At 40.9% G+C, this 22,608-nt stretch overlaps 1 protein-coding gene across 10 annotated transcripts in view; it reads right to left on the minus strand.

The window, feature by feature from the left end:
• The window catches only part of LOC140064026 (F-BAR domain only protein 1-like), a 118,394-nt gene that overhangs the window by 45,687 nt on the left and 50,099 nt on the right, over positions 1–22,608 (minus strand). For all 10 annotated transcript variants that reach the window (XM_072110439.1, XM_072110429.1, XM_072110502.1 and 7 more), the window contains 10 exons: positions 20,567–20,641; positions 20,312–20,453; positions 15,414–15,566; positions 15,208–15,312; positions 12,784–12,882; positions 9,423–9,519; positions 7,914–7,958; positions 3,240–3,312; positions 3,113–3,137; positions 2,149–2,206 (listed from right to left, as the gene is read on the minus strand). In XM_072110439.1, the coding sequence (XP_071966540.1) occupies positions 2,149–2,206; positions 3,113–3,137; positions 3,240–3,312; positions 7,914–7,958; positions 9,423–9,519; positions 12,784–12,882; positions 15,208–15,312; positions 15,414–15,566; positions 20,312–20,453; positions 20,567–20,641 (872 nt within the window). The remainder of the gene's footprint in view (positions 1–2,148; positions 2,207–3,112; positions 3,138–3,239; positions 3,313–7,913; positions 7,959–9,422; positions 9,520–12,783; positions 12,883–15,207; positions 15,313–15,413; positions 15,567–20,311; positions 20,454–20,566; positions 20,642–22,608) is intronic.

A 22,608-nucleotide genomic window follows, 5' to 3' on the forward strand; every position in this document is an offset into this window, starting at 1 on the left:
TTTGTTAGACCTCAGATCAACATGACTATCTCGCTTTTTGAATCTTACCGCTCCACGTTCCTGCTTCCGGGTCGCGCCATCGTGACGTCACATCCGGTCCCGTCATTTCCGGCGGAAGTCGTCACCGGAGTCGGACGGCAGCCGGTCCACGTGACCTCCGCGATGGACACGCTCCGGGTGTCCTTAGCTGCGCAGAGCTGCGGGCAGAGCCGGAGAAAAAATGGCGTCTCTGCTTGTGGCAGAGGAAAGGACCGAAGTCCGATCGAGGCCGAGACCGCCTTAGGGTAAGGGACAATTCCCTGCGCCACTTAGGTCCCCCCTCACCGTCCCAACTACTGGGGATGAGGAGAGACTTCTCTCTACTACCTGCCCTGTGTAGGGACAGGAAGCCACTGGTGTACGGATGCCGGGGTGGGGTATTTAACCTCTCTGCTTCCTGTCCCTACAGAGGTCAAGGGTCATCCTCCAGTTGGGGCCGTCATGGGGGACGCTATGGAAAATGGCCCTGATATCCTGTAGGGATAAAGATAAACAATTATAAAACACAGGCAAAATTAGAGGCGTCATTCAGACCCTGTGGTTTAAGAGTCTTTAATTTAAAAATCCATTGGCGTAGGAGGGTAGTACAGGCAGTCCCCGGGTTACATACAAGATAGGGTCTGTAGGTTTGTTCTTAAGTTGAGTTTGTATGCAAGTCGGAACTGTATATTTTATCATTGTAATCCCAGCCAGAACTCTTTTGGTCTCTGTGACAATTGGATTTTAAATATTTTGGGTTGTCATAAGAATCAATATTAACACTAAAGCTTCATTACAGACACCTGTGATAACTGTTATAGATGTTTATTGTAGCCTAGGACAAAAGTACAATAAATTACCAATATCCAGAGGTCCGTTTGTAACTATGGGTCGTATGTAAGTCGAGTGTTCTTAAGTAGGGGACCGCCTGTAGTAGGACATCCAAATCTTCTCCTCCTTTCGCTCAAGCACAACAGGATGGCAACATTTTATATGTTGCCCAAAGTTCATAAAAACCTTTGACATCCAGGTGGTTGTTCAATTGTATCGCCTGCCTGGGGTGCTTGACCGAAAAAAGTAGTAGATGGCTGGAAACGGAACTTACACACCATATTTGCATCATATGCCCTCATATATGAGGGATACAATGCAAATCCCATAAGAGCTTGAACATGTCTGTCGCAAACACGAAGAGAACATGCAAACTCTTTGCAGATGTTGACCCCGGGATTGTAGCCAGTCTCCAAAATTGAACACAACAGTAAATCAACTTTTAAAATAAACAATAAGCTTGCGAGTTTACAAGTAATAGTAAAATTGTAGGGCCCATTCAATTGAGGGCTATACAATATCATCCCATTGACAGTGGTATTGTATGATTCTATAGGGGTACAACAACAGCAAAGGGGACCCACCACTATATAGCCTTTCTAGTCCCAGAATTTGGGGTATACTGGGAATAGGAGTACATAGTGCTTACAGACCTGCAACTTGGTCAGATAATGTTTTAGTGTTTACTCTCACTGATAGCTTTTATTCATTATTGGTATAGGAAAATGTAAGTTTTATCTTCACCCTTAAAGTTTCCTTTCCTCTTCCCTTAACCTTTTCTGAATAAATCTGATGACAATATAGGCGGTGTACACCAAGGGTGTCTCGAAGGAGGTATTTGCTGTGGCAGTATTTCATTAATCTGGTACCCTCTGCACTGCTCTGGAAGTGTGCAACTTTTTTTTTTGGTGCACCTTCTAGCCACAGTAATAAATCTGGTGCATGCTCTGACTTTGCACCGAAACACCCCTTTAGGTGCAGAATTTTGAGGCGCGGCAGGCATAGTGCGGCAGTGACAATACTGGCGTAGACACTTCATAAATACATGTGCAAGCAGTTTGCTCCTGTTTCTCTCGGACTTTGCAATGAAAAGAACACGCAAACACTTTAATAAATGTGGTCTATTGTCTTTAAATCTGGCAAAATGAAAATGTGAAGAAAAAAAAAAAAAAAAGAAGCAGCTAAAAAAAAAAAAAAAGACAAACCTCCCGTGGTAAAACTACACTTATTTGAATAGGCATCTTTGGAGTATGATATGATACGGAAGGTTTTCCGCTAGTGGACCAAATAAAAAGATACTGGTTAAATTTTCATCAGGACGCCTTGTAAAACCGTCTTCATCAACATCAGGAACCTCCTAAATTCAAAACACACACATTCACTCTTTTTACCAAAGATGAATAAACATTAAATGTGAGCCAATTGTGTTTGGACATTTACGCTGTAGAATAAATACTGAAATTGGGGTCAGCCATTTTCAGCAATGTGCCATTTTCCTCACAGGTTCGTTTTAGGACCCCAGAAGCAAGAGTCTAAGTGTGAGGTGATGGCAGGCTTAATATACAACAATGGAGTTGACATGATTACATGTTAATCTCATGCCCCTCCAATGGCAGTAACCTTTTGGATGGGGTGCTGTTTGGAGGGAAAGAAGCCATCTAAAATGGAGGTGGGGGGCAGCAGTATTGGGCTTCACCGATGAAGAAAACAGAACACTATTGCAATAAAGAATACCTCAGTTGTAACATAATATAAAACATGTATGGCGAGCCCCTTTTAAGATATCTTCCAATTATAGAAAACATTACATGTAATCAATATTGCAAGCGGAGATATGAAGCTCTGAAAAACATTTTTATGCAAGAGAAAAAATGGCTGTAGCTCATCAGAATCACTTTGTCATAAGCCTAATCATGAATGAAAAACTCCACATGCCTCTATGTATCACATCCTTAGAAGCAGCAAGTAGGGCATTACACCTAGTATCTAGTTATTGGGCTGGTCTTTGCAGTGATTAACAGTTATCTCCGATATGAAAGGCTGTCCGTCACTGAAGATCTGGATAAGGCATGGGAAAAATAAGTTGTTACATACCATGCGTTTTTTTACAGACAACAATAAAAAGGTGTTGACGGACTGACCAAAGGTCATAAAGGGGGAATGGGAGCCAGTAAAAATTCTTATGATATGAAAGGCAGTTCCAAACATGTATCATTAAAAAAAAAAAAAGAAAAAGAAAGGAGAGAAACAATATATGTCTTACCACACAATCTGGCTCTGTATGTTCCCTGCAGGATAAAAGAGGAAAAAAGGAGAACATATAAATAAAAGCTGTGAAAATGGCAGCTGTAAATATCACATTAGTAAGAAATGTAACCATTGTCCCTTACACATGCTGTGCCTCTTTCTCTCTTCTACTTAATCCCCGAATACGAAAAGGTTTTGACCACGTGCGCTTTACACCTACACGGGAGAGTAAGATCTTTAGAATGTACTAAACATTTGAAGGCTCAAAGAAAACAACAACAACAAAAAATTGTATATGAAGAAACAGTCCTTGCTGAAAATACTATGCACTTGTGCTAAAAATTCTTTACATTGCGCTATATTCCCTTCCATATTTTTCTGTGAGCAGAATGGAAACAGTTCCCAGCAGGGGAAAGAAGAAGATTTTCTAAATCAGAGGGTTTTCCTTCTCTCTCAGCCAAACACCCCTATAACCCCTATAATCTCAGATGTATGGTATACAGCCCTTAAACAATCCACCAGCAAAAAGAAAAAAAAGAGAGCTGCCAGAACTCATGAAAAATATATAAAAGTATGCTTTATTAAAGTATCAATACAAAAATGTAAACAACATATAACATCAATTTGCAATAATAAAAAAGAACGGGAAAACAAGTGGCCCCAGATGGAATAAGGGGCTACCACAGAGTACAAAAGCCACCCTCCTCTGAAAGCCCAGAGACCAACAATATAAAGGACTGGAGATACATTCTGGCTTCAAATGGTGTATACAAACAAAGTACACTCACCCAAGAGCATTATAGGGAATGGTCAGTGGGCCGTCCTAGGGGGGGCCAATAGATAACACCCACCCCTATTGGCCCCCCTAGGACTTCCCACTGACCATTCCCTATAATGCTCTCAGGTGGGTGTACTTTGTTTGTATACACCATTTGAAGCCGGAAGGTACCTCCGGTCTTTATGTTAGGTATATTGAATTACTGATTTTCATATACATCGGTTTGCTTCACTTTTTTTTTATTAAGACTCTGTAATTGAGTTGCCAGGTATATTGTTGGTCTCTGGGCTTACAGAGGAGGGTGGCTTTTGTACTCTGTGGTAACCCCCTATTCCATCTTTTATTATTGCAACTGGATGTTATAGGTTATTCACATTTTTGTACTGATACTTTAACCCCTTAAGGACGCAGCCTGTTTGCAGGTTAAGGCTCACAACTTTTTTTTTAAATTTGACCAGTGTCTCTTCCTGTGGTAATAACTTTTGAACACTGTTACTTATCAAAGCGATTCTGATATTGTTTTTTCCCCACATGTTGTACTTCATTTTAGTGGTAAATTTTGGCTGATAAGTTTTGCGTTTATTTACAAAAAAAAGAAAAAAAATGATGAATTTTTAGAAAAATTTGCCATTTTCGAAATTCAAAATCACCGCGTTTTCAGGCAGATAGATTTACCACCTAAATAACTTGCAGAATAACATTTCCCATTTGTCTACTTTACATTTTCATAATTTTTTAAATGTTTGGATAATTTATTTTGCCGTCACGCGGCCTACAAATCAAATAGCGATTTTCCGTATTTTCGGAATTGACTATTTTAAGGATAAATACTGTTTGAAATCAAATTTTACATATTTAGCAACAAAACCCCCCTATATAACCAATCCATTTTCAAATCTGCACCCCTCAAACTATCAGAAACAGCATTTACAAAGATTGTTAACCCCTTGAGATCTTCATAGTAATTGAATCAAAATGGCGGTGAAATTTAGAATGGTCAAATTTTGTCGGTTATACGTTCATTTAGCCCTAAAATTTACACATTTCCAAAAGATAAAAAGAGAAAACTCACCATAAAATTTGTTCTACAATTTCTCCTGAGTGCAGCGACCCCCCACATGTGGACATTACTTGTGTTATGGGGGCACAGCAAGGCGCAGAAGGGAAGGAGCACCCTGCAGCTGCCAGGATTTTAGTTTTCTCGTTGCCCCCTTTTGAAGGCTATAAAATTTTCGCTTTTCCGTTATTGGGGTCATGTGATGGCATTTTTTTTGCGGGACGAGATGCTTTTTCCAGTGTTACCATTTTGGGGTTGGTATCACCTATTGTTGAAAATTTTGGAACTTTTTTTTGAGGTCATGAGTAGAAAAGCATCAATTCTGTACTGGATTTTTTACTTTTTTTTTTTTTCGTGTTCACCTTATAGCCTAATAATCCTGTTATCTTTATTCTATGGGTCGATACGATTACGGGGATACCAGACATGAATATTTTTTCTTATGTTTTACTAAATTTGCCAAATAAAACCCTAATGTGGGGAAAAATCTATCATTTTTGCATCGCCGTCTTCCAAGTGGCATAACATTGTTACGTTTTTGGCTACAGAGCTGGTTGATGGCTTGTTTTTTGCGGGACATGTTGTTCTTTGCAACAATATCATTCTGGAGTACATATGTTTTGTTGATCACTTTTTATTGCATTTTTAGTGGGATATAATAGGTAAAAATCATAATTTTTGGTGGGTTTTTGGCGTTTTTTTTTACGGCGTTCATCATATGGGTTCAATAGTTATTTAGTTTTATTCTATGGATTGTTACGGACGCGGTGATACTATATATGTGGGGTTTGTGTTATGATTTAGACTTTTTTGAGCGTTATATGTCTCTTTATATGTTTTGGGGCTTATGGGCATTTTTAGTGATTTATAAAGTAATTTTTTATTGAAAAACATTATTTTGTACATTTTTTACATGATCCACCATGGGATATGAACAAGCAATCATCTGATTGCTTGTTCTTGATAATACTCTGCAATACTAATGTATTGCAGGGTATTATCAGTGCCAGCCTATGCAGATGCATAGGCTGACACTTTGCCTTTAAGATGACGTCACAGACGCCATCTTAAAGGTAAACCCTCCAGGCTTCTCTGGGGTCCTGATCGGACCCCAGAGGAGCCAAAACAGCGATCGGCCCCCCGGAAAACGGTGCGGGGGGGGGGGGGGGCGATCTTGGGGTAAAGACCCCCAGAAGGCATGTTAAATGCCGCGGTCACGTTGACCGCGGCATTTAACGGGTTAAACACCCGCGATCGGAGCCCACTCAGACCGCGGGTGTTAGCCGGGGATGTCAGCGGTAAATTACCGCTGAAATCCCGCGGCTAACGATGCCGGTTCGGCTGCTATAAAGCGCTGAACCGGCATCGGCTCTGCGCAGTAGCTGTACTGCGCTGAACGCTAATCGCGCAGTACAGCTACGGCGCAGAGCGCTAAGGGGATAATAAAGCATACTTTATATATTTTTCATGAGTTCTGGCAGCTCTCTCTTTTCTTTTTGCTGGTTCTTCTTTCTCCTATTTTCAGTATTCCCGTTTTTATAAAAAAAACTCAGATGGAAACAAGGACTTTATATAGCCTGCATAAAGCAGCTCAATATTTCTTCAGAAGCATACACTTACTAGTTCTAAGTGCAGATAACTGCGTTGAAAAATAAAAAATTAAATAGATTTTATTTTAAGTTTCCAGACAGTCCCCGTATTACGCAAAGCGCAACGGAATTTAATGGCGCTATATAAAGATTACTATCATTATTGTTGTTATGTACAAGATCCGTTCTGTAGGTTTGTTCTCAAGTTGAATTTGTATGCAAGTCGTAATTGTATATTTTAGAATTGCAACCCCAGCCACAAATGTTTTTGTTCTTTGTGAATGGAATTAAAAAATGTTGGATTGTCATAAAAAAACAAAAAAAACAAAACAGGATTTACAATAAAGCTTAATTGCAGACACCTTTGATAACTGTTATAGCACTTTATTGTAGTCCAACGCTAAAGTACAGTAAATTGACAACATCAAGCAGTCAGTTTGTAACTAGGGGTTGTCTGCAAGTCTGTTCTTAAGTAGGGGACCACCTGTGTTTTGAAAAAAGATCAATTCTTATTTTACTTTCTCAATGTTGTTGCTGCATTACAGTAACTATCATCTCTGCGTCAGAGACCTGTGAATTCACATACATTTGTCGTCAGGTGGACTATTTGTAGTAACTATTTATTAAAAGGAAACAAACATTCTTTAATAAACCTAATGACCTAATGTAATGACCCCAATGTTCACCACATGTAGCACCACATTAAATCTTGCCCACGTTTTTGGCCAAAATATGCATAGTTCACATCTACAGAAAATGAACTTTGTAAGCCTACCCAGCTCAACCACCATGTGCTGTGAGATGCCAAGCACCATCTAAGATGACATTTTGTGGCAGAAAAAAAAAAAATCCAGTGAAGGAGCCCTCTCCAGAGTGCGGTTTTGCTGGTTGATGGGGTCCTTTTGGTTTCATGAGGTGTTGCCTGTTATCAGATATGAAGGCCGATATTGCCTGGGTAGCATACATTTTTTTTCCTCTCTCTTTATTATTCTTGCATGTATTCACTCTGATTCTCTCTACAAGCAAATAACTATATGCTGATAAACCTTGCATTACCCCCAAATTCGGAATATGTGTTTGGACACTTTGGTACAGAAATAAGTAGCTGTATTTGTGATTATGGCCTACATACTGTATGTATCACATGTGCCATTTTAAATGTTTGTAATCAAAGTAGGTTGTATTTTGAACTATATGCACATCCTCCTGTTTCGTCTTTTGCTGGTTAAATTCATCAAATGTGCTGATATATTATTGGACCCCATTTCTTGATTGCATAGTAGCATCTTGTGGATAGCGATAATGTGATATGTGTAAAGGGATTTTCCGGTCATAAGACATATGCTGTGCTCAAAATTCAACGGAAATTATTAAATCATAGCAAAATAATTACCTTCTAAAGACGTTGGGAAGCGGAAACCTTCAAATTCAACAGCTTCTGAAATAAAAACAGCACAAGGTCGAAATAAAAAACCCACAGAAACCACATTACAGAACCCCAAAAATACTCAATGCCAATTTGGCATAGAAAAGGGCATATTCACTTGTCCCGGAAAGAGGGCATGGAGAAGACAAGAAGAAAGGTGGAGCTGTCAGCTGAGCCATATTTAACATCCAGTTAACCCCTTAACGCTCTGCGCCGTAGCTCTACGGCGCAGAGGTATAAGTGATGTATGAAGAGGGCTCACGGGCTGAGTCCTCTTCATACAGAGGTGGGGGTTGTTGCATATTGCAGCAAACCCCCACCGCTAATAACCGCGGTCGGTGCTTGCACCGATCGCGGCTATTAACCCTTTCAACGCCGCCAGCAAAGTCGCCGGCGGCGTTTAAAAGACGGCGGCGTGCGGGTTGCCATGGTAGCCTCGGGTCTTCGTTTGACCCGAGACTATCTGGCATCTGCAGATTCGTTACAATGAGCCAGTGGCTCATTGTAATGAATGTGCTGCAAAAATGCCATATATTGCAATACAGAAGTATTGCAGTATATGGTAGGAGCGATCTGACTATCTAGGGTTAATGTACCCTAGATGGTCTAAGAAATAGTGAAAAAAACAATTAAAAAAAAAGTTTAAAAAATAAAAAAAATTAATAAAATATTAAAAATTCAAATCACCCCCCTTTCCCTAGAACGGATATAAAACATAATAAACAGTAAAAATCACAAACATATTAGGTATTGCCGTGTCCCAAAATGCCCGATCTATCAAAATATAAAAACGGTTACGGGCGGCGGTGACCTCTGAGACGGGAAATGGCGCCCAAATGTCCGAAATGCGACTTTTACACCTTTTTACATCACATAAAAAAATAAATAATCAAAATGTCGCACAGACCTCAAAATGGTAGCAATGAAAACGTCACCTTATTTCGCAAAAAATGACCCCTCACACATCTCCGTGCGCCAAAGTATGAAAAAGTTATTAACGTCAGAAGATGGCAAATTTTTTTTTCTTTTTTGTACACATTCGTTTAATTTTTGAAAATGTATTAAAACACAATAAAACCTATATAAATTTGGTATCACCGCGATCGCACCGAACCAAAGAATAAAGTAGGCGTGTTATTTGGAGCGAAGAGTGAAAGTCGTAAAAACTGAGCCCACAAGAACGTGACGTACGTGCGGTTTTTAAAAATTTTTTCCAAATTTGGAATTTTTTTTCAGCTTCGCAGTACACGGCATGTTAAAATAAATAACATTACGGGAAAGTTAAATTTGTTACGCACAAAATAAGCCCTCACACAGGTCTGTACACGGAAAAATGAAAAAGTTATGGATTTTTGAAGTTGGAGAGCGAGAAATGAGCCGAAAAACCCTGCGTCCTTAAGAGGTTAAACTTGCTACAATTGACCTCAGTCAATTACAATTGTGGTAATCTCCCATGCCCCTGCAAAATCTCCATACCGGGTCGTTCTGTCCCAGTTCCATTACTCTCTGCAAACTTCCTGATCAGCTTCTCTACGGCCACGTTTTCCATGTTATGTTTAAACTCTTCCTGAACCTGTGCAAAGAGGAAATTAGGTCTGAACATCATAATATGAGGATAAAGATAAACCATAGTTAATACATGAGTATTTCCAAATCAATACATAAATCAATTTATTTCCAAAAATGCCCATACCTGCCTACAAAGTAGCTGTAGCCAGTGTAGTTGCACATTTAGTCACAGACTAAAGGAAGAATGATGGGCATCTATACTTAAGTAGATTTATTAGGTTGATTTACCAGACAGATCACATCTCATTAATGGTAGGAGGGTTCTCTACCGCATGTCTATGGTTTGAGGCCGTATATTTCTAACCTAGAAAAAAATTGTACTAGGTCTTATTTTCAGGGAGGTGGCGTCTTATTTTTGGGGAAACAGGTTGTTTCCTTTTTAGCCTTTTAGCAATTCTTACAGCTAGTTTATATTTGACACTTATTTTTAGCTTCATTTTAATTTTAATATGCAATATATGCACAATAATGGTAAAGGTTAGGTAATGTTTAGCGTTAGTGTGGACTGGGTGATTTTTTTTATTTTATTGGACTCAACCTGCACCTATGATCCAAGCAGGAGCAGGACAAAACTGTATCAACGCCCAGAGGCAATGGTGCAATAACTATCAATATCTTGTCTTGTCAGATAGGCAATGCAGGAATGTCTATTTTAGGGATGGACGACCCATCTGGTTAGATTGGTAGTCCTTGACTGAAGTAGACCGCCTGGCACGGCCCATCCGACAATAGAAATTAGGAAAAAATTACATTGATTATGAATAGAGAGACATTTCCAACTATGCCAGATGCAGTGTTATTGATACCTATTGATGGACGGAAATATGGAAAACAATGTAATGGAAGTGCAAGACCCCTGCCAACGTATAGGCAAAGCGGAAGTTGCAAATAGCGCCCTCCTCATGTCAGGATCTATCTGGTGTCCCTGCGCAACTCACCCAGAAGATAATGCTAGGAGAATATAATGTAACTGCAGCTGTAGATTCTGCCTGGAAAGGCAAGAGTTAAATTGGTGTAAGTAATTATTAAATTATGTGGCTGTATTGTTAGCTGGAGTGTGATTAGAGAGGTGCTAGCACCTGACCAGGGGGGAGTATAAAACCCCTGTGCAGTGGGAGCACATGGTCTTTGCAGGTCTTCAGAGAAGAGAGACAGCGTGTATGCAGAACACCGTCAGTGCAGTCACAGATACCAGTCCCAGGAATTGAGTCAGGAGACTAACCCAGAGCTGCAGCTTCCACAGTTTAAACACAACTCCACCACAACTATCCCACCCTGCATATACCATCAGGCTGGTGCCCTATTCCTGCGGACCACGCTCCATGACCACTCCAGTACCAGAATTTGAATCTGCCGTTTGACCGTTCTGGCCTGTTGGTTGCCATCTGCTGTTTAAATAAATAAGGGTAAGTTGATTTGCACTCTGTCTGATCCCTGGATACGGCCGTCTACCACCACGGGCTTCCCCATCCATGCCAAGAGACTTATCTTACAAAAACGCGTGGGTTGCCCCAGGGAGAAACCAGTACTTTAGCCTCTCCATATTTCTTGTACACACCACCTGCTGGAGACCTGCCAGGCTGTAGGTCAGCCCTCCAGTCCCCATACCAAGCAGCGTGACCACAGTGTGCCCTAGGCCGCAATAGCCAGCCACTCCGGTATTCTGGGTCCTGTCTGCCTCCAGGCCCCAAGAAAAGGCTAGGCCCCGGACACCTCACTATCCGTGTATTCCTCCGCATTCATCACGATCTGTGTCCCTAAAGCATGGATTGTGACGAGAAATTGTGCATTTGGCACAGTGCACGCCACACCAGGTTTAACCTGATTTTAACAGGTTAAAGGGGGTTTGGTGAGCACATTAGGGGCGTGGTTAAGTGAGCTGCCGGCTCACTTACGGGAGCAGACTTACAAAGAGGACTCATCACTAATAGGAGTTAAGGGAACATGAAGAACATAGGGGGATCGTTGTGGGCACATTACTGGGGGTAACTGTGGGGCTGGGCACATTACAGGCGGGCTGTGTGGGGGTCATATCTTGGGGCGGCTGTGTGGGGGACATATCTTGGGGCGTTTCCACATGTGGCACTAGGACATGCCTCCCGTCTCATCTCATATGCTTTTCCAGAGTTCCTGGCGTCTTGTATAGTCTAAATGCATGGCAAACGTGTGAACGCAGCCTTACAGCCTGAGAGTAACACTGTCAGGGTGTTACAACTGCATCGCAATCAGTATTTAGGCGATTTTAAGTGCAGTTTTGTTGATTTAACAGGAGAAAGACATGAACTGAAGGGGTGAATTTGAGTTTGAAGGGGAAAACTGCACCTAAAACCACCTTAAAGCTGATTGAAATGCAGTTTTTACTGCAACATGTGACCGCACCAAGGGTGTGGTCACACGTTGCAGTTAAAACGGCATTTTAATCAGCCATAATGTGGTTTTAGATGCAGTTTTGTTAATGTGACAACTGAAAGACAGGAACTCAAGTGAATTGGATTTTAAAGAGGAAACCTGTTCAATAAATGGGATTCATCTGTTCAATTCATGTCGTTCACCTGTTAAAATAATAAACAGCACCTAAAACCTACTTAAAACACATTACAATGCAGTTTTAACATCAACGTGTGAACGCACCCTCAGAACCAGAATGTAGGAACAGGTCTGTGTGGTGAACTCTGCAGGAAGGAAACGTGGCTGAAGAGGAGACGTGGTGATGCTGGGCCTAATGGAGAAAGTACAACTACAGTACAAATACACGTCACCTGCAGTCACTGGATGTAACAAATAGGGATTTCTCCTGTGTTTTCTGTAGCTGTATATACCGTCAGTATAAGCAAGTTGCTATTGGCACTACCAAATGTGAGGGGGTTATAAGCAGATCTTTTTCCACCACAGCAATGCCCCTTGTTTTCATATAGTATGTACTTTATAAGACTATACATTTGGGAGTGAAATAGAGTCCGTATGTTATGTATTTTATATACCGTATGTATATCTTTTTCTTTGTAGTCACAGCTTACATATATTATATGATACAGAAAAAGAACTAATGGACGAGCCCCATTTCTAGATAATAGTATAGTTATAAAATTATATGGAAATTTTTTCCCACAAAACTAGATTATTATGCTCATTTGACAGAACATGCTGTCTGCAGATTGTTTTTCATTGCCTTGATCCCCAAGAGAATTCAACACAGTGGAACAGTTCACAGTAAACACACAAACTAAGAGGAAGAATATAGGCTAAGCAACATAAAAAAAACACTTACCTGTCCAATTTGCACATGAGTATCCTCAATAGAATGTGAATATGCTGCAACAAGCCGTTTCATCTGTGTAAGATGAGCTGCCTCTGTATCCTGAAATAACTAAAACAAGAGAAAAAAAACAGAAACTAATGATTCATTACCAATACAATTTAGGCTGGTTGCCCTCAAGAGTGTTCGGTTATAAAACAAAAAAAACAAAAAAAAACACACAACACCACACACACACTCACACACACACACACACACACACACACACACACACACACACACACACACACACACACACACACACACACACACACACTAGCTCTGTGTGCTTGTAGGATTTCCAAAACTGAGCATATAATGTGTATGGCAATATATACAGTAATTCGGTACTACGGCTATCTGTTATAGCACAGGAGTTCTGTGCACAATGATGACCAAGTTCCTGTGTTAACTACTGTGATAATGTTAGAGACCTATTAACTAACTGAAACCCTTCTTTTAGGTTAAAAATATTTTGCTTACATCCACATAAATCAGCTTTTTTCTTATATTCCTGGCATCAGAGGGGGCTTGTCCTGCTCAGACCCTCCCATCTAATCCTCATTCCTTATGACCTGCTAAATAGTAAGGAGGCATGTCATGTGAAAACTGTACTGTACCCCATGCATGTATCTGACCTCATGAAGTCACAGCAGCTTTCAAGGACTTACTCCTGCTCATCCTCCATGAAAGTTGTTGTGATTTTAATGTAATAACATACATGGATAGCAATTTGCCATTGTTAGAAGGCAAAAGGACCTGTGATGTCACTCTGGTCACATGACATGAATGTAACACAAGGCACCGTGTAAAAAAAACTGAAACAATGTTTCCTATAAGTGAATAGAGCTTCCATAAGTACAAGGAGGCAGGGGAGTGATTTGAAGAGGAACAGGGCTGTCAGTCAAAATAAGGGGGCGTGGTCACTGCCAGCCTGGGAGAGGAGAAGAGTCAAACCTAGTAGACACGAGTAAGGAAAGCTCATTTGCACATCAGAAAAATGGCTGTATTTAAAAAGGTACAGTGCCTTAATGGCAGCTAATTTTAGGCGATACGGGAAGGACATGTAACCTTTTATCAGCCGACATTGTTAGTCAGGGTGGTAAAATTTTGGTGACAGGTCTTCTTTAACCGGTTAAGGACCGGGCCCTTTCCCGTTTTTTCATTTCCATTTTTCATTCCCCACCTTCAAAAATCTATAACTTTTTTATTTTTACACGTAAAAAGCTATGTGACGGCTCGTTTTTTGCGTAACAAATTGCACTTCATAGTGATCGCATTGAATATTCCATGCCATGTACTGGGAAGCGGGAAAAAAATTCCAAATGCAGTGAAAATGGTGAAAAAACGCATTTGTGTCGTATTCTTGTGGGCTTGGATATTACGGCTTTCACTTCACGCCACAAATGACGCATCTAATTTATTCTTTGGGTCAGTATGATTACAGGGATACCAAATTTGTATAGGTTTTATAATGTTTTCGTACATTTACAAAAATTAAAACCTCATGAACAAATTTTTTTTTTTTTTTTGCCGTCTTCTTGTGCTTATAACTTTTTCATACTTTGGTGTATGGAGTTTAGGGTGGTGTCATCTTTTGCGACTTTTGATGATGTTTTCAATGATATTATTTTTAGGACTGTACGACCTTTTGATCACTTTTTATAGAATTTTTAATTTTTTTTTAAATGGCAAAAAAGTGCCAGTTTTGACTTTGGACGCGATTTTCCGTTACGGGGTTAAACGCAGTGAAAAACCGTTATTATATTTTGATAGATCAGGCATTTTCGGACACGGCGACACCTAATGTGTTTATGATTTTTACTGTTTATTTATATTTATATCAGTTCTAGGGAAAGGGGGGGTGATTTGAATTTTTAGGTTTTTTTATTATAATTTTTTTTTCTAACTTTTTTTTAACTTTTATTTTTACTATTTTTCAGACTCCCTAGGGTACTTTAACCCTAGGTTGTCTGATCGATCCTACCATATACTGCCATACTACAGTATGGCAGTATATGGGGATTTTACTCCTCATACATTACAATGTGCTGATAGCACATTGTAATGAATGGGTTACCCCGAAGTAGCTTCGGGTCTTCGTGAGACCCGAAGCTACCATGGCAACGGATCGCCGCTCCCCGATGACGTCACGGGGAGCGGCGATCCTCCCCCGGCGGCGTTCTGCAAGAAAACACCCGCGATCGGTGCCGGCACCGATCGCGGGTGTTACCGGTAAGCCTTTGCTGCAATATGCAGCAGAGACTTACCGGCTATGGAGAGGGCTCGGCCCGCGAGCCCTCTCCATGCATCGGAACGCGACCGCCGCCGTGAATACATGGCGGGCGGTCGCGAACCGGTTAAGAACGAAAGCTTAGTCCAAAATAAGTCACAAACCTGAGCAGACTGCAGCATCTTTTCTTCAAACTCCTTCCGTACAGCGTTGTATTTTTCCACTGAACCACGAAGAGATTCTGCAGCTTTTTGGGTCTTCAGTTCTGCCTATTAAAATAATTTGAGGCAAATGTTAAGAACTTTATTACAAACGCCAATACACAACTGGTTTTGTCATCCAAACATTGAGATCTATCCAACAAATTTACCTTGTCCATCTCCTTCTGCGGTGCTCCTTCCCTCCGGAGTCGTTCCTGCTCTGCAAATCTACCACAGTAGATATCCCTGGATTTCTGCAGAAGCTGAGAGCTACACTGCAGCAACTGAATGACCTCTAAAGTACCAGACATCTCTTCTTTGGCCTTAAAAGTTTCATTGAGGAAAATAGGGATTAGTTTAATATGCATATAAATTACTATAGAAGAATTACTGTACATAGCCGAGCCGAGTATAAGCCGAGACCCCTAATTTTACCACCAAAAACTGGGAAAACCTATTGACTTGAGTATAAGCTGAGGCTGGGAAACGCATTGGTCACAGACCCCCCCCAGTATATAGCCAGAAAGCCCCCTATAATATACAGCCACACCAGCAGTATACAGCCTGCCCCCAGTAGTATAAGGTCAGCCCAGAATAGAAAGAAAAAAAGAAAAAAAAAAAAAAACTTACATACTCACCCTCCGGTGGCCCCGATGCGCACTGCTGCTGCCCCGCTGTCATCGCGGCTCCTCTTCTTGCTTCAGTGCCAGACTTCTGTCTTCTTTAACATCGTGCTGGGCGCCCGGGAGAAAAACATGGCGGCGCCCAGCACGATGTTAAAGAAGACAGAAGTCTGGCACTAAAGCAAGAAGAGGAGCTGGGAAGCCAGAAGAGGTGCCGCAATGACATCGGGGGAGCAGCGGAGGGTGAGTATATAAGTTTATTATTTTTGAAGTCCATTTTTTATAATTTTTTACTCGTATTGACCCGTGTATAAGCCGAGGGGACTTTTTCAGCACATATTTTGTAAAACTTGGCTTATACCCAAGTATATACGGGAGGTTACAACTTGAACATATTCTGAGAAATATATATTTCTGTACAGTGAATAACAACAACATACATGGAGGTTTAGTTATTATATTTTAACTTTCAAAATTCCTAAAGTTGTCACATTTTAACATTTTATTCTGACTTGTGTCGATTTATTAGTTATAACTTTTGAACACTTATCAAATAGTTTTTAAGTTTAGTTTTTTGTACTTAAGTTTTGAGTTTACTTATTTAAAAAAAAAAAAAAATTGGTATTTTCAAAATAATGTGGGAGATACTTAAGGGGTATTCCTATCTGGACATTTAGATTTAATTGAATTTGCCATATGTAAACATTTCTTCCATTGGATGTTATTAAAAAAAAAAAAAATGTTCCCGTTTGAAAATAATTCCTCATAAATGTAGCCATGTTTTCCCTTAGAAACAAGATGGCTTCCACGGATACGGCCACCTCACATTTTGGCAGCGGTGGCCAGACATGCGCTATTGAGTCCTGCCTGACCACCTGGATTCAGCGATCATTACCAAAGGACGGCTGTGAGACCTGCAGTAACTCCCGGAACATTTCATATACAAAAACCTTTTCTGTCTTTGTGCCATCCCTCCAGCAGAGGTGGCCGTATCCGAGGAAGCTGATCTCGTTTAAGGGACCATATGGCTACATTTATAAGAAATTATCTTCACGCAGGAACATTTTTTTTAATAACATCTAATTGAAGAAATGTATATATATGACAAATGAATTCAATTACTGTATTTTTCGGCCTATAAGGCGCACCAAAAATCCTTTAATTTTCTTAGAAATCAAAAGGTGCGCCTTATATATGAACTTATACAGAAATGTACTACAGACAAGATGTACTGAACATTTACCATAAGCTTTTCATGCACCTTCCCACACAGTATACAGGTTCCCTAGCTCCTGAAGTGCCCTGGCACCACAACTAACATTGTGCCCATCCTGCCCTCCCCTAGCACGGAGACGGCATCCCCTGCCATAGTGCAGACCACGAGGCAATCATCATCATCAGTAAACAATCCCCCATACCCGACTGCCCTGTAACAGGGGAAAGAGAAGGAGCCACAGGGAACCCCACAGGAATAACACCCTGGCTGAGGAGGGAAAGAGAAGGGGCAGATGGAGACCGCTTAACCCCTGCTGCATCACCCTGCATTAAAAGGGGTTGTCTGAGTTCTTAAAAAAAAAAAAATAAAAGTGGCCGGGAGAGGGCTGCTTAAAAAAAATAAAGTCCTACTTACCTTCCGGCGCCCTCCGGTATCCAGCACTGCTGTCACTCCGGTCCGGGTGCCATGTAAGCAAACATGGCCGCCGGAGCAGCGCTGGATTCAGCTTCCGGCCGTACCCGACAACCTTCCGGCCCCAATACACAATGCTGTGAATAGGGAAGCGTAGGCTGGAAACATTTTCCTTTTTTTTTTTTTTTTTTTAACTACAGAGCTGGTTGACTGCTTGTTTTTTGCAGGATATGTTGTGCTTTGCATCAGTATCGTGGGCCAGAGACCAACAGCAGTGTGCAGTGTGCAGACAAGAGAAGCTATTCATGAGAGGTATCTGCCTGATCATAGTCAGAAGATTTACATTGTGGCCGGGGGCAACCAAAATCATAAACACCAGATCTGATAGAGACAGGTCTTGTCTTCAGGGGTTTAATACATTAACACTTTATGCCAGTTTTTGATGCATCTCCATTTCTCACACCCAGGTGATCGAAACTAGCGTTTGGCAGCCTCCAGTGTGGTTTGAAGCATTTGCTGTACAAAGATAAAATTTTTATTGTTCTGCAAATCCTTTTCTAGCATAGTTCATTGAAGGACACACAGAGCTTGGGGTATATATCTGCTGCACTTAGGTGGCTGTGGAAGAAAACTTTCTTGCCAGTGTCAGGGAAGCAGCGGGACTTCAGTATGCTGTTGTAAATGCTTACCAGGCAGAAGTGAAGTCCGGTGTCGCAGACAAAATACAAATAGCCATGAGCTACAGGATGTTAATGTGAGATTTGATTTACTGTCCGGCACAGGAACACTCCCTAATACATTGGGCAACTACCACCTGACATAATGACCATTCAATCTGTCCATTATTTGAGGCATAGCCTACATTCAAGAAGGAATGCCACAAGCTGAGGGAATTGAGAACGGACAGCGAGAAGATGATCAGACTGAGACAAATATGCAAAAAAAAAAAAAAAAACCCACAAAAAGAGTTTTTCAAGGTGTTAAATGGAAAACAATGCCTCCTTTTGCTACCTTGAAAGGCAGACTAAAACAATGCAGAGATTTGTCTACATGGTCCAGTATGGCAAGTTGAAGAGGGCAAGTGAATTTGAGAAAAACCTCTTAGGTTGGTGGCCAGCAGAGTTGATGTGGGGGGGGGGGGGTAGTGTTGTAGTGAACTTAAAGAAATCCTTGATCTTGTGAAGATGGGAGTAGTAGTACAGTGCTGTGCCCATATATACACAGGATGGGAGTAATCCATCCTATGTCCTTCTCCCATCTGTTATCCAGAAAACATCAGATATATGCCAAGTTTGTACTCTAATGTAATATTATATTCGTATATGTCCCCTATGATTTGTAAAGCACTACGAAATTTGATGGCGCTACATAAATAAAGATGGAGGATTACGATTATTATTGCACCCAAATGTAAAAAGGAGGCGGCAACACTTTAGGGTGAGGATTTGAATGTATCATGAAAAAAAAAAGTGATTGTCCACTTTCAGCAAGTATTTGATATGGTTTGTGTAAGGAAAAGTTATCCAATTGTTCAATATACTTTCTGTATCAGTTCCTCGTGGTTTTCTAGATCTCTGCTTGCAGTCCTGCTATAAAAGTTTCTATTTTTCTTCCAGCAGATAGAAGTCTGTCCATGGTCGTGTGATGGACATGCAAGAGCCGTTATCATCACAGAGCTCCTATTACTCTCTGTGATTATAACGGTTCGTGCACCTGCCTGTCCATCACATCAACAGACTTCTATCCAATGGAAGTAAACAAAAGAAGCTTCCTATAGCAGGACAGCAAGCAGAGATCTAGAAAATTGTGAGGAATTGATACAGAAAGTATATTGGAAAACTGGATAATTTTTTCTTACACAAACCATAAGAAATATTTGGTTAAAGTGGACAACCCCTTTAATGACTTCACGTTATGCTTTGAAAGACGGTCGAAGACCAAAACTTAGATGTGGAATGAGCTATAAGAGTCCACGTCCAGTGAAACTGAAGAGGCTTTTGCCAATGGTTCTATACACTAATTCAACAGATTATAAAGGGTAGACCATCATGCAAAAGTAGTGTAGCAGTTTGACATCACAGATGCTGGGTCAGGTTGTCCCCTTTGAAATATAGCACTGCTTTCACAGTGCAAGTGTAAAATATGATGTGCCCAGAGCAAGTTGGTTTCTGCCAAAAAAAGAAATTACCTTCGCTCATATTTGAGGAAGAAGGGAACAGGGAGAGGACAAAAGAAGACACAGTGCTAGTAAGGTATTAGAGACCTTTCTGTAAAGAAAAAAAAAAGCTGCTGCAAAACATCTTGGTTAGAAAATGCAAGAGAATGACGCAATACCTTACAAACAACATGACTGCAACAGAAGGATGGAGGGTATAACGAAACCTTCCTCACCTGGTTTTTGCTGTCAGAACTGCAGTAGACGAGTCAGAATGTGTAGGGCCCCCCACAAGTGTGAAAACGCCCACTTGCCAATTATATATAGTAAGAGATATAAAAAAAGCATCAACTTAAAGCATGTCAGAAGAGCAGCTGTGTAGGACTCCAAAATATTAAACCGAAATAAAAAATATCATAGAATTTTATCTCAATTGACAAAGGTCGGGATGACCGAAACGTCGCAATTTGTTACTTTATGGTGAAAGCTATATCATGTGCAAATTTGTTATAATAAAAAAGAGAAATAAGAATTCAGAATGTGTGTGGGCCATGTTTTCTGATTGGATAAAGATTGGATTGAGAATCCCACATTGAGCACCACCACTAGAAAAGAGTGTGCGGTTTCTATTGTATTGGATATGTAGTCACTAACTAGGCTTACTTTTTTATGGACCTTTACTTGCTCATCTCCATACTTGTTGATATCCTTTATTAAATCATGCAACTTCTTGCTTAGTTCTAAATGGCAGAGGGCCAGCTTGTCTGAAGAGACCCGAAACATCTCCCACATTGGGGCGAAGGTTCTGCCGTGCAAAGGGAAGAAAAAAAAAAAAAAAGTAACAATGGACATGATCGTATTATAAATTGCTATATTTTTGTGTAAAAAAAATATATATATATATATATCATTACTTACCCCAGGTGGCTTCCACTGCTGACCATCTTGGACAATTTCTGCATAGATTTTGAATAGGCTTCCTCAACTGCTGCCCTGCAAAAAAAACAAAACAAATATATCTAGAGTTTAACCCCTTAACGCTCTGCGCCGTAGCTCTACGGCGCAGAGGTATAAGGGATGTATGAAGAGGGCTCACGGGCTGAGTCCTCTTCATACAAAGGTGGGGGTTTTTGCATTTTGCACAAAACCCCCACCGCTAATAACCGCGGTCGGTGCTTGCACCGATCGCGGCTATTAACCCCCTAAACGCCGCCGGCAAAGTCGCCGGCGGCGTTTAAAAGACGGCGGCGCGTGGGCGCCGCCATCTTTTTTTCGATCGCCACGCCCCCGAACGTCATCGGGGGGCGGCGATCAGTTGCTATGGTAGCCTCGTGTCTTCTTTTGACACGAGGCTATCTGGCAGCTGCATATTCGTTACAATGAGCCAGTGGCTCATTGTAATGAATGTGCTGCAAAAATGCCATATATTGCAATACAGAAGTATTGCAGTATATGGTAGCAGCGATCTGACTATCTAGGGTTAATGTACCCTAGATGGTCTAAAAGATAGTGAAAAAAAAAAGAAAAAAAAAAGTTTAAAAAATAAAAAAAATTAATAAAATATTAAAAGTTCAAATCACCCCCCTTTCCCTAGAACGGATATAAAACATAACAAACAGTAAAAATCACAGACATATTAGGTATCGCCGCGTCCCAAAATGCCCGATCTATCAAAATATAAAAACGGTTACGGCCGGCGGTGACCTCCGAGGCGGGAAATGGCGCCCAAATGTCCGAAATGCGACTTTTACACCTTTTTACATAACATAAAAAATGAAATAAAAAATGATCAAAATGTCGCACAGACCTCAAAATGGTAGCAATGAAAACGTCGCCTCATTTCGCAAAAAATGACCCCTCACACATCTCCGTGCGCCAAAGTATGAAAAAGTTATTAGCGTCAGAAGATGGCAAAAAAATTTTTTTCTTTTTTGTACACATTCGTTTAATTTTTGAAAATGTATTAAAACACAATAAAACCTGTATAAATTTGGTATCACCGCGATCGCACCGAACCAAAGAATAAAGTAGGCGTGTTATTTGGAGCGAAGAGTGAAAGTCGTAAAAACTGAGCCCACAAGAACGTGACGCACGTGCGGTTTTTTTTCAATTTTTCCACATTTGGAATTTTTTTTCAGCTTTGCAGTACACGGCATGTTAAAATAAATATCATTACGGGAAAGTAAAATTTGTTACGCACAAAATAAGCCCTCACACAGGTCTGTACACGGAAAAATGAAAAAGTTATGGATTTTTGAAGTTGGAGAGCGAGAAATGAGGCGAAAAACCCTCCGTCCTTAAGGGGTTAAACCCTATTTTTCAAGCTCCCTGTTCTAGCAGCATAAGCATCCCCCCCCCAATCAGCACCGCCATACTTGGGCTTGTTTTTGCAGGTTAAGTAGAATCATTTTGGGATATATAGAATGTATGTCAGGATCAGAGGTAGTGGACACACAGGACCACCGTGAGGGAGGATGTAAAAACACCTGGGAGCTGCACCCGGTTTTCACCAGAGCCCACCGCCAAGCGGGTTTGTATTTGCTGCTGAGAGATAACACCAGATTGCTCCACAGGCGCGACTGGTGGCCAAGGAATAGTACGGAATCGTAAGGCTTGAAGCGTAGTTTAGGTCAGGCGGCACAGGATGGAAGTCAATAGCAAGAAGGAGGTCACAACAGGAATTGCAGAATCACAACTGGGAAGCTGCAAAGATCCGGCAGGGTATGTCCTGGAAGAGTCAGGAAGCCTCAGAGACTGGGCCATGCGCGCTGGGCTGCCGGAGGCATTGTGGGAACGCAGGCAGGTAAGAAGATCTGCTGTGGATGTTCTGGGGTAGAGAAGAGTACACGGATGTGCCTGCGACTCGGGACCTGGGTCACAGAAGCACCCGTGCCAATGCATTAACTTTTATGAACTCTCATTTTGGAGAAAATTTAATAATTTCAATAATTTTTTTGTTT

Source organism: Engystomops pustulosus, chromosome 1 (genome assembly GCF_040894005.1).
Source record: "Engystomops pustulosus chromosome 1, aEngPut4.maternal, whole genome shotgun sequence".
In the NCBI taxonomy this organism is placed as follows: Eukaryota; Metazoa; Chordata; class Amphibia; order Anura; family Leptodactylidae; genus Engystomops; species Engystomops pustulosus.